The following is a 13,277-nucleotide window of genomic DNA, read 5'->3' as shown; positions in this document are numbered from 1 at the left end:
TCATCCAGCCAGCTAGCCTTCGGCGGCGAGTCAACCTGCGTTGTGGAAAGGAGAAGGGGGCGGGTTTCACTTGACAAGGGGCGTGTTTAACTCGCTGAGTGGCAACTGTGTGGGCGTGCCTGACCGCGACTCCTCTTCACTGCGCATGCTTCAACTTTTGCTGCGCAGCCGCACTTCAAATTGGCTCCAAATTTTCCAAGATGGCGTCGCCTCGGCGGCTTCAATTCCATAGAACACTGTAGAATGCAGGCACACTGTCCAGTTCTATATATACAGTCTATGAGATGAAGTGCATAAATTAAGCCAAATAGCCAAATTATGTCAACTCTGCTGCTACTCTCTCTGCCAACTCTGCTATATCACACACAACAATATCTCCATCAAGAACTATAGAATGGATAGCAGGACCAAACTTCACAAGGGAGTCTGTATCACCCGAGACAGTAAGAATAGCTACAGCTGCATCGGAGAAGTCTGGCAGGTCAATTTCTTCTGCCTGAAGAACATGACAGTAATTAGTTAATAAGTAGAGTAGTCAATGAAAAACACTACATGTGTATTTAATATAATATGAAATACCAGTGAATGAAAAGTTAAGTTAAAATTCCCAAATATGACATTCTTGGTGAATTACTGTAGTATGATTTAATTGCTATTCTGGTGGCTAGGAAGATGGTTGTGGTTGTTGTCTTTTGGCTGCAAGGTAGTATCAGAGAGGGCTGAATAGAAATAGAGATATATAGAGAAGACAAAGTAAAAAAAGAAGAAAGAGTGAAAGAGGACACACAATTTAATCAAAAACTTACATTCCAGGTCTTAAAAATCCATCTTCCCACAGGAAGATGGGAAGGGCCTGCAGAGTAATTTTCCTTCTGCTGTTGACATTGACGTCTTCCATCAGCAGAATATTAATCCTATGCATATATTAAATAAGACTATAGTACAGGTGACATGTAAATACAAGATTAACTCCTTCACGCTCCTGATATGCAACCTCCTGCTCTGTCTTTCTATGAAATCGTGAGAGATGAATGTTCAGTGCATTAATAGACTGGAATGAGCAAATGCATGAGTGGTGTATGCATGGTAATGGGCTGACCCTTGAAAACTGACTGTGATTTAACTAATAATGGCAAAGTAACTGAGCCTGTGTCTCGGAAGAGGCGTCACATGACCTGCATAGCCAACACATTTTGAAAATGCCACATAAAATAAGTCTAAGGTGTCATCCCTTCTTTGATACAAAAACATCACTCAACCCTAGCCTTTGTGTATCCCTGTGGAGAGATGCAAAGGGATAACATTAGGCTAGGCTATTCTCATTGGTAAATAAATGCTTACAAAATATCCCTATAACTTATAATAATATAGGCTACACGTTGGCTACATTGTGACACTAGTAAATGGAGGACAAGTAAGTTATCACTTACCATGGTGTGATGGGGGTTCCTTGCACAGAACTGAAAACATGTCACACAGCCATCTGGTCCTGAGGGGAAAAATATTATGAACAGTATTATTTCACTTTTTTGAACAAAAGTCAGTCAGACAGTCTCTTCATCTCTCTGTATAGGCAGGCCCTAACCAGTAGGCCACGACTGCCCAATCACATGTTTCCAAAACACAACAAAACGTGTGTTTTCAAGCAAAAATAACATCTACTGTTCCAAATGTATTTTATTAAATATTACACATATCAGACAAAATATATATATTATTAATTTTCCAGAAATGTTGTATATTGTATTATTTTTACATGTTTAACTTAAAATATGTGTTGTGATGGAAATGACAAAGTGTGGTGGAGATGACATGACATACATAGACAAAATGAAGATTTAAAACAAAAAAATGCGTCCCTGCCATATGTTATGTAATTATGATGTTTTTTCTACTAGATTCTTTAGTAGGCCTACTATGAAGCAAATAAACTGTGTTTTTAGGGCAATGCCATTTCCACCACGTCACCATGTCATTTCCACCACCAAAAAAAAAGTGCGCTGCCTGTTTGTGTGTGTCATGTGTTTGATTTCCAACTTATGAAACGTTGCTTTGGTGTCTAACCTGCGCGGCCAAAGTAGGCCACACCAGAAACGGTTGATAAAAGGATCTTTGGTAATGCTAAACCATACTGTTTGTCTGTCCACTTTCCACTAAAGTAGTGCAACAACAGGCTGGCTGGCTGGCTGACAGCTCAGACAACAAACTTTAGTTAACTCGCTATAAAACATGCAGCTAGCCCGCAAAAGGTCTCTCTTACATAGCCTACACTTTAGCTGAGGTCTGCCCGCTGGAAGACGGTACACAAATAAATAAACAAAGTACACCTACATTAAGGCGCGTTCTTACCTTTGTGTAGTAGCAGTCTGATGATTGATGGATCATCTGACTGATTGCTTGCAGCTTGCCTGCCTACATCCGGGTGCGCAGCAGTCCTTGCGAACAATTAGTCTTAGGCCTACGATGTCAAAGTGTATCAATTTACTAACTGCCACAATCGATCGTAGACTAGTTAATTCACCATTCATTGGGATTTCCGATTTTTTTATTGGTTTATGTTGGTTTGTGTAGGTTATTAGGTTATTTGCCATGTTGATATGAACCTAACCAATGAAGTTGCACGTCTTTATTACGTCAGACGTCATTTCAATCCACTCTTGAAAGAAATGAGTTTGGGGGTCAGTTCTACTCATATACTAAGAGGTAATCTTGTCAAAATAATCAATAACTGGGAAACTAGTTGAGCGAACTTAAAACTTTTGTGGTGCCTGAACAATATGGCAGCTTTGAGTACAGCAGTGAATTTTATTGAGTTTACAACACTGTTGGGGAATACAGTGTTCGGTGCATTACCGCCACCTACATGATCACATCAATGTATGGTAGGGCATAAGCGCGGATATAGTGGGAGGAGTTGGACCTAGATCCAGCTCCACCCCTTGGATCTGTGTTCTGCATCCTATTTTGACCCAACTCGAAATAGGGTGACCACCAACCAGACTCTGAAAAGGATGCCAAGTTGTGTTTAAAAATGAGGACAAATTGACCAAAATGAGGACACCCCCCCAATATCTGCTTATAGGACTATTCCGGTTGTGTAACAGTAGCTCCCTCCTGATACCTTAAGAGTCGTGTTAATAAGAGAGCTAGCAGCCTGGGCTTTTAGCTTGATTATTAGCATGCTCGACTCCCTATCCAAGGTGCTGGTGTTTGTCAGTTCAAGTGCGGTTGAGTGCAGGGCTGAGCCTCGCAATTCAACACAAGGCAATTTACATTCACCCCCAAGCACAACCACAAGCTAAGGATCGAGGATCACTTCAAGAACAACTCTGACCCCCGACATATGTGGCAAGGCATCCAGGCTATCACAGACTAAACTACTCACTTCACCCCCCTTACCACCGACACCTCCTTGTCTGATGAGTTGAACCAATTCTATGGCTGCTTTGACAGGGACAATAAGGAGGTGGCCATCAAGGCTGTGGTCTCTGCAGATCACCAGCCCCTCACACTCTCCACCCCCAATGTGTGTGCGGCACTGAGCAAGTCTAATGCACGTAAGGCTGCTGGTCCTGATGGCATCCTCAGGGCCTGTGCTGTGCAGCCTACTGTCAGAACAGGAGCATATCTACGGCACTTCACTCTGCCCTCTACAACCTTGACAATAGCAGCATCTAGTGAGAATGCTGTTCATTGAATTCAGTTCAGCATTCAGCACCATCATCCCCTCCAAACTGATCACCAAACTCAGTGAACTGGGCATCAATACCTCCCTCTGTAACTGGATTCTGGACTTTCTAACCAACAGGCCGCAGTCGGTTAGATAACCACATCTCATCAGCCCTCACGCTGAACACCACGTACCACAGGGATGTGTGCTGACCTTCTCCTTTACTCCCTCTCCACCTACGACTGCACACCTGTACATGGCTCTAACACCATCTCACCGAGAGGCATTACAAGTCTCTCCGCACCCGAAGGAGCAGGTTGCTTCTTCCCTTCGGCTGTCACCCAACTGAACTCTTGCTCTGCAACCCAGTGACAACCAATCAACTAAGCCCCCCCCTCCACCGATGTCGCCCAGCCTGTGCCTGTTGATGTGTCCACAACCATGGCAACCTTGACAGTGACGATAAGGAGACAATCAAGGCTGCCCCTCAACAGCTCCCTCCTCCCGGACAATTGCTCTATCCCATCCATAGTATTTTATTTATAAAATGTACATACTGTAATTGCACTTGTACATAGCCATGTTTTACTGCTCTTTATACTGTTCATACTGCACACACTTATTTTTAAAAATTATATTAGATATATGCAGTGTATTAACAGTAATATATTATACGAAAACCAGAATAAATATGGATATTCAGTATGAACTGTAGACAGATATGCACAGTACAATTATGTCCAGTGTAGTAACAGTGCCATTGCAGTGTAATAACAGTAACATTATAAGAGTAGTAAAAATAAGTATATGTGCAGGATGAATAGTACAAAGAGCAGTAGAATATGGCTTTGTATAAGCATAATCTCAGTATTATTTATAACTATAAATAGAACATTATGGGTGGGATAGGGTAGTGCAATTGTCCAGGGGAGGGGGCTGTTGAGGGGCAAAATGTCTGCCTCCTTGTTGTCCCTGTCAAGGTTGTCATGAAAAATCTCTGACTGTACCTTTAAGTTACTCTGTATAACTGTGTTTATGTTTCGCAAATACACCAACAATCAAGTTAGCCTCCACCACTCAACCAATGTTAACATTATTTTACTGTTGGACGTAATGTTGAAAAGCTGAAAAGACAATATCGGAAATTCAGATGAAGGATCAGTATTTGGCTTTCCTTTACTTAATGTTAAAATAATTATCGACCTCTATAAACGGTGATACCGATAGATCAATAAATATCAAATATCGGCCGATAATATTGCCACACCAATTTATCGGTCAGACTCAAAGTTTAGTGAATTCTGCATATGGATACAGAGTGCACTTTATAAGGACGGACAAAGTCGCTGTTTTCACTATGCTTTCTGATGTACGCACATCTGCCCCTCTTAGTCTAAATAATTATGTGGAAAGTTTAAATAGAAAGGCTAAGTATATATTAAATTGAATGAATGGAAATCTATTTGCCTCATGGCTTATGTCTATATTGATGTCAAAATTGTTGGTGGCTTATAAGGCAAGGAAGATGATGGAGGTGAAGGAGTTGACAATGTGGTCGATGGAGGGCAGTTGGTGCCTTCTGGTGCAGCTCCCCTCCCTGGTCAGCCCAGAGAACCAGCATGGAAGGTTACCAGGAAGAGACACAGGGCCCTGGTGAACAAACCCCAGGATTTCCAGGTATGTGTGTGTGGGTAAAGACACCAGGATGAATGAGTCATCTTTTGAGCTGGGCAAGAAGTGTTTGTACCCACTCAATCACCAAATTTCAGAGAAAGTAGTACCTACAGTATACTACAATGCACTTTTCATAGGATACTTTCACAGGATCCTAGTTTTCGAGGTAAAAGCTATTTTTTTGGCCATTAAAACATCTTCAAATATCAGAAATACTACCTGATCATTAGAAAACCCCTTTGCAATTATGTTAGCACAGCTGAAAACTTCTGCCCTGATTAAAGAAGCATGACTTTAGATGACTTGACTATCTGGAGGTTGAGTATCAGCATCAGCTATTGTGGGCTTGATTACAGACACAAAATGGCCAGAAACACAGAACCTTCTTCTCAAACTGAGAAATGAAGGCAATTCAAAGAGTGAAGTGGCAGAGAAACTGAAGCTGAATGTTACCGTACCATCTGTCTAGCATGGGGAAGGGAGAAGGATGGTCTGGGGGTGCTTTGGTGGTGGTTAAGTAGAGTATTTATGCAGGATAGAAGGAACCTTGATGAAAGACGGCTATACCATGCCACACCCTGTGGACAGCGCTTGATTGGAACCAGTTACCTCTAAAAAAAACAATGATGTCCTAAAGCACAGCTCCAAACTATGCAATAACCTTGTAGGGTAGAAGCAGTCAGCTGGTAGTCCGTATGGAATGGGAATTTGTAATTGACCCCCAACTTTTGAAAAGGCAGTGTACTGTTAGGACACATTCCACCTTGGCATTAATGGATTCAACATATGTTTTTTTGGAGTAACTTATCTCAAAATCTTTATTTGATAACCAGCTTTATTTCCTATGTTATCCATTAGCTCCGGATCCGAGTGATTGAAGGAAGGCAACTGGCAGGCAACAGAATCAAGCCTGTTGTTAAAGTCAATGTTTGTGGACAAACACATAGGACTAGAATCAAAAGAGGAAATAATCCTTTTTTCGATGAGGTGTGTCACTATTTTGCATTCATTTACACTGAGAAATAATATATTGAAATGTAGATACATATTTTTACATAGCAGGCATAAAGCGTAGACATACTTGCTGTACAGAAATGTAGTTGTTGGGTGGTAGTGTTAGTTAATAGAAGGCTGTTTGTTTCATATGTCCTTACGTTTTAGCCACAGGTTCAAACACTTATCAGATTTAATTTTACAGTTGATTTAAATTCACAATATATATAATATATATATAGATAAAGAAGGTTACAGATCATGTTCTTAGAATGTTCTTCTGTTGTCCTGTTAATTTTAGATCTTCTTCTACAATGTCAACATGCTCCCTTCTGAATTGTTTGATGAATATGTCATACTGCGGGTGAGTTTAACCTGGGCTGTGGGTTGGGCTCATGTTGAAAGCCAATATCATCAAGTCTGTGGAAATAACTGAAAAAAAGTTTAATAGGATTAAACTGTGAGAGAGGACAAATCCACACTTCGTCGACAGTGTAATTAGGTTCTTAACATTTAAAAAGAGGCATTGGCAACATTGTATGTGTGCTGAAAGTTTATTTAGAAGACAGTTTACACTGACACTACCTGGAGTAACTTTTCCCCTTGTTTTCCGGGCGACGCCATTTTGAATCTAAGAGTCTATCGACGACACACACCCCTTTTTGAATGCTCACGCCTGCAGTCCTCCTTCCGTCAACAACACGAGATAATGCCTCGTTTTAAATGTTAAGAACCTAATTACACTGTCAACGAAGTATGGAGCTCTTGTTAGCCTTGTAGATGGGTTAAAAGAAGCGATTTATGTGCAGTATGAGAAATGTCCTGTTGCTAGCGCTAATAGCGCTATGAAATCTGTAAAAACTGGCTAACTTCTGAATGGATAGGGTCACCCCTCGTCCATGACTCTACTGTATCTAAAACCCATTTAACACTGGATTTCCTCTTTAACCTCTAACGCATATTTCTGTCCTATCTCCAGGTGTATAACTCATACTCAGTAAGGGCAGACAGTCTTATAGGAGAGTTCAAGGTGTGAAGTTTTGTTTCTATTATATGCTGAATGTCTCAACATAAATCCAAAATATCTAAACTTCCCTTTGAGTCTTTTTATGTGTATGCGTACATGCTAAAATGATTTCTAAACACATTTCTTTCCAATGCAATGAATGCAATTAGTTTGTGTAATCAAAATGAATTATTAATTATTTTTTCTAACAGATGGACATTGGATATGTCTATGATGAACCAGGTACCAGTCAGATACTTACACCAAAAAACACTGGACCACTGTTTTACTACACCATTGATTAAATAATCGCTGTCAATTTTGTTTGCTTAACACATTGTTTGTTTTGTTTTGTTGTGTGTGTGTGTGTGTGTGTGTGTGTCTGTGTGTGTGTGTGTGTGTGTGTGTGTGTGTGTGTGTGTGTGTGTGTGTGTGTGTATGTGTGTGTGTGCACGTGGGTCTTTGCTTATGTGACTCAGCTCATACTATTATGAGAAAGTGGCTTCTTCTGAGTGATACAGATGATTTAAGCTCTGGGGCAAGAGGTTACCTGAAAGTCAGCATGATGATAGTTGGAACCGGAGATGAGCCACCGGTAAAATCATAACTGCTGTTAACCCAACCTCTGGGCTGTGAGGGCCTTACCAGTATTGTCTGGAATGTTGTTTTTTTATATTTGTGTCACTTTATCATACAAATGTGATAATATCATCGCTCTACGTAAACCTCAGAACACTTTCCTTTAATTATTCATAGACAAATAAAATCATCTCTATAATTGTACTTAAGTAAATGTAAAGGTATGCACATTTCTAATTCACTGGGAGGACAGTTTTTAAGGTAGGCTTTTTGCATAACATACTTTAATGGTCCCCCTCCATATATTCAGTGATCAAAGGCCTTTTCTCCTCCAATAGTTAATAATAATAAAAAAGTCATTAGGAATGTGTGATTTCTTTTGTGTGTGGAGAACGAGTTTGTAGTGTATCCATTCCAATAATTGAAAAAATATGTTCTGTGTACTGTTAAGAGACATGAAGGGGCAAACTCTCCTTAGGAGTCATTATAATATGTCTGAAGAGTTACAGGGGATCCATATGGAACAACACACTCTTTGTTTTCACTAGGTGGAGAAGAGTGATCGTAACGAGGACCAAGATGACGTTGAGAAAAACCTACTTCGACCAGCTGGGGTCTCATTGAGATCGGCTACCCTCACCCTCAAAGTATATCGAGCTGAGGACATGCCTCAGAGTAGGTCTCACACATGCATCCATGTGCCTGATTTTTCTTTAAAATCTTCTCTTTCAATGAGTCCTGGAATGTATGTACAGTGTATAAAATGTGTTATGAGGGGACTTCATATGATCTTAAGTGGCAACTTCCTGTCTTTGATACACTGAACCATGTTTTTAATCCTTTACTAGTGGATGATGCAATTGCACAGACAGTCAAGCATATCTTTGGAGGAGTGGCTAATTATAAAAACTTGGTGGACCCATTTTTGGAAGTCAGTTTTGCTGGCAAAAAGGTATTATTTGAGCTGTTAACAACCATTGAATCAATTTCCCTAATCAAGAATAATGATGTTTTGCATCTTTGTTGTAGCTTCGCACAAAAATCATTAAAAAGAATGCAAATCCTGAGTGGAACCAGCTCATTAATCTTCAGATCAAGGTGAGGGGACGGTGTCATAGGTGCCAGGGTTCCGTACTATCAAATAAATTCAATTTCAAATTATACTATTCAGATCATTTCAATGCAATGATTCACATTTAGATTATTCAAATTCAGTTTCTGGTGGCACATATTTCAGCCCATATTAAACTCACTTATCAATTTAAAGAGCAACACTACTATTTATACTACTACTACTATGTGTATATTTTCTTATGTTCTAGTTGCCATCTATGTGTGAGCGCATTAAGCTGACTGTATATGATTGGTAAGTCCATATGACATAAATGTAATGGTCACTAATATGCATTTTAACATCCTACAAACTGTTGTGTGTGATAACAGAAATTGCTGTATGCCCTTGCATATGAAAATATATGCAAGTTCTCTTATATATTTTTTTTACAGGGATTGTCTCACAGAGAATGATACTATTGGAACCACATACCTAAATCTTTCACAAATAGCATCTTCCGGTGAGGAGATTGAAGGTATAGCTCTTACTTTTACTTTACTGTTGTATTTTTCTAATGTATGGTAACCCTTTTCAACTAGAATAACTCATTACTCCAGTTCTCCAGAGATTTGTCAGATCATGATCATGCTACAAATATCCTATCTCACATTCTAAAGTTTCTATATCAGACAGATCTAATAAATCTGAGCATAGAGTATTACTGTAGGTCTACTATTACAGTAGATCCACTCTTGCCTCAGCTTCCTCTTATTTTGCTGGTGAAGAACCAAGTGTAGTCCCCCCCTGCTGTCCATCAATTTGGTTTAGCCTGTCCATTTCACATTTTTTACGCTCAGACATGCTATCTGTCTAACAGTGGCGCAAAGCATGATTGTTTTAGTGATGAGACATTCCTGTCAACTTGACACAATTTGTTTCAAACTCTTGATTACAGCCTTTTGTGTGGTTTCTGAGATAATCATGCCAAACCAACACCACCACACTGTCACTTAAATCACATTTCTTTACCATTGTTATGTTTAGTGTCAAAAACAACTAAACCTTAGGTTTTTATGGACTGAATTGCTAACACATGATTGGCTGAAAGGATACTTGCATTTAGCAAGTGTAAACCTTACCCAATGAAGTAGTAAATGTTACCATCAAACTATTGTTGACTTTAAAATCTTTCTTTCATAAAATCTTACTCTGGAAACGCTTTTTAGATGACATTTTTATTGTGTTTAAGGGAAATGAGAATTAACTGATGTCACTCCATGACCTCCTCAACACTAAAGTTGAACATCTATCTTTTACTATGGAAAAGGACCCAACCAAAATGAATTTTCTTGATCTATGGATCATAAAAGGAGAGGGCGGACTATATACTGATCTATACACTAAACAAACTGATAGAAATACCCTTTTAAGGGCAGATAGTTACCATCCTCTACCCTTAAAAAACAGTTTACCCTACAGTCAATTTTGTAGACTGAGGCGGATCTGTAAGAAAGAATCTGACTTCTCACATCAACAAATTTAGTCAAAAAACAAATTTAAAAGACGTGGATATAGTGAAAAGAGTATTGAAAAAGCCACCAAAAAGATCCTCTCAAAAACAAGAGAAGAGTTTTTTAAACCTAAGAAAAACAAAGATATGAATTCAAATGTATTTATTACCAAATATACCAAAACATCTGAACAATTTTAAAAAAATATTCAAACTCATTGGCATATCTTACAAAAAGATGAAACCATTAAACATTTATACAAGGATCTCCCAACTGTTGTGTTTAAACGTGGCCGAAATCTGAGGGATGAGTTAGTACAGTCTGAATATGTCCCCACCCCTCCACTACCCTCTCAAACACGCTTAACACCTATCCCTGATGGAAATTACAAATATGGAGCATGTGCCCAATGCAACTCCACTTCGAAGAAAAGATATTTTAACCATCCACACACTGGCGAAAAGATAAATATTAAAGGTATAATTTCATGCAACACAAAAGGGGTAATTTACATGCTGACATGTCCGTGCGGAAAAGCGTATGTGGGGAAAACCTCTCTAGTGAATTAAAACAGGATTGCGGAACACAGAAGTACCATAAGATGCCAAAATAGCATCTATCCTTTGGCCCAACATTTTATGGAGTTTAATCACCCAATATCATCCTTAAAATACACAGGGATTGAAAAGGTGCAACAACCTCAGAGGGGAGGGAACTTTGAAACAATTTTATTAAAGAGGGAGGCTTTTTGGATTTCACATCTACGGACTCTAAGACCCAATGGTCTGAATGAAGAACTGGATTTGAGACCTTTTATTTAAAAGAAACTTAGACATGTTTGAATGTGGACAGAAAGTGTTGGATCGGATTGAAAGTGACAATATTGGGTATTTGTACTAAACATGCATATGATGTACTGTAATTAGTGACTATGATGAATTAGGTAAAGACACAATGTGTAGAATATAACTTGAAGAGTTTGATATGTTGTATGCTGACTGTCTTGTAAATTTTGTAAATATTGTAATTTATGAACACTGTTTCTGTAATCGTCTTGATGATAGGCTCCCTTTGTATGTTGTGGTTATGTGCATCATAATTGATTGTGTGGACCTTTCTTGATTACACACCTGGTGAGATACCCAGAGTGCCCTTGATTGACACCTGGTGCTTTAAGACTGGATTTGCTAGTGTCCACATTAGGAACCTTGACAAAGGCTGACAGGCCGAAACGTTGGAATAAAAGAATTAAGAGATAGAGTGTGCGGCGACCAAGTTTTTTCTGACTTTGAAATCTTTGAAAACAAAACCTTCTTTGAAAGAACTATGTGTTTCTTTCAAAGAGCTTCACGCTGAGGATGACACTGATGCAACATCTTCAGGTATGTTTCATTTCAATTAAAAAAACAGCTTTCTGCTACTTTTCCCATGACTAAGACAAACCAAGGTAAGTTTATTTTATTTATATAACACATTTCATACACATACGCTGAAAATAAGTTTGGAGTCACTTAGAAATGTCCTTGTTTTCGTCATTAATGTTGTAAATGACTGTTGTAGAAAAATGGCTGATCTTTAATGCAATATCTACATCACCCATTATTAGCAATCAGCAACCATTCATCCAATATTCCAAAGGCACATTCTGTTTACTAATCTGATATAATTTTAAAAGGCTAACTGAGAAAACATTGGAGAACCCTTTTGCAATTATGTAAGCATATAATGTAATCAGAAAACTGCTGCCCTGATTGAAAAAAACAATGCAACAAATCTCAGCTGGTATTCTGTCTATAATGGAGCAGAATGGAAATTTCTAAGTGACATAATCACTTAGATGCGACACAAAATGTGAGATATACAAGTATTTAAGTTGTATGTATTTTTTTTTTCCAGTTGATTTACCAGAGGCACACGTTGGATTCCTACCAGCCTTTGGACCTTGTTACCTAAACTTATACGGCAGTCCGAGGGAGTACTCAGGACTTCCTGATGCATACGAGGAGCTGAACCACGGGAAGGTAAGTACAGTAGTTACCAGGTGTTTTGCATGTAGGTTATAAAAAAGCCTTGCATCTTTTTTATTCATAAATCTTTCCTGTCTTGCAGGGTGAAGGGGTTGCCTACCGGGGTCGTATCCTGGTTGAACTCACCTCTCAGCTAGATGGCAAACCTGAGAAGAAGGTGGAGGAAATTCCAAGAGATTACATCCTAGTAGCCCAGGTAATAAAATGACATTGAGTCATGTATGTCATGAGTGGAATCAACCTCATAAAATGTTTTACTTTCTCTGAATGATGCTGATAAAAAAAACATACGTAATCTTTTTTGAGCAGAAATACCAGCGACGGAGGAAATACTCTCTGTGTGCAGTGTTCCATAGTGCATGCATGCTGCAGGAACCTGGTGAACCCATCCAATTTGAAGTCAGCATCGGAAACTATGGCAACAAGCTAGACACCACCTACAAGCCCTTGTCATCTACCACTCGGTACTCCTGTGCTGTATTTGATGGTGAGTTCAGACTGTTCAGTGTCCCTGTTGTTAAATGACACTGAGGACAGCTTAGAGATCATGTGGTCTCACATACTTGGTTTGTGTGGCTTTTATAGGCAATCACTACCACTATTTGCCCTGGGCTAGCACCAAGCCTGTTGTTATCCTCACATCTTACTGGGAAGACATAAGCCACCGCTTAGACTCTGTCAACATTATCTTGTACATTGCTGAACGATTGGTAAGCTTGTGGGGTCAACATGAAAATACTATTATCATCAATACGTTTTGTAG

The 13,277-nt window shown here is 39.2% G+C and overlaps 1 protein-coding gene across 1 annotated transcript in view; it reads left to right on the top strand.

Annotated features, from left to right (window-relative positions):
- myofl (myoferlin like) overlaps positions 1-13,277 on the top strand; it is a 42,981-nt gene that overhangs the window by 11,241 nt on the left and 18,463 nt on the right. The window contains exons 6-21 of the mRNA XM_042066019.1: positions 5,187-5,347; positions 6,203-6,331; positions 6,639-6,701; positions 7,317-7,367; positions 7,556-7,586; positions 7,823-7,938; positions 8,471-8,597; positions 8,771-8,874; positions 8,952-9,020; positions 9,245-9,288; positions 9,429-9,511; positions 11,831-11,869; positions 12,384-12,508; positions 12,597-12,710; positions 12,824-13,001; positions 13,100-13,224. Of these exons, the coding sequence (XP_041921953.1) occupies positions 5,187-5,347; positions 6,203-6,331; positions 6,639-6,701; positions 7,317-7,367; positions 7,556-7,586; positions 7,823-7,938; positions 8,471-8,597; positions 8,771-8,874; positions 8,952-9,020; positions 9,245-9,288; positions 9,429-9,511; positions 11,831-11,869; positions 12,384-12,508; positions 12,597-12,710; positions 12,824-13,001; positions 13,100-13,224 (1,559 nt within the window). The remainder of the gene's footprint in view (positions 1-5,186; positions 5,348-6,202; positions 6,332-6,638; positions 6,702-7,316; positions 7,368-7,555; positions 7,587-7,822; positions 7,939-8,470; positions 8,598-8,770; positions 8,875-8,951; positions 9,021-9,244; positions 9,289-9,428; positions 9,512-11,830; positions 11,870-12,383; positions 12,509-12,596; positions 12,711-12,823; positions 13,002-13,099; positions 13,225-13,277) is intronic.

Source organism: Alosa sapidissima, chromosome 16 (genome assembly GCF_018492685.1).
Source record: "Alosa sapidissima isolate fAloSap1 chromosome 16, fAloSap1.pri, whole genome shotgun sequence".
In the NCBI taxonomy this organism is placed as follows: Eukaryota; Metazoa; Chordata; class Actinopteri; order Clupeiformes; family Clupeidae; genus Alosa; species Alosa sapidissima.
This window is presented reverse-complemented; position numbering and strand designations above follow the sequence as displayed.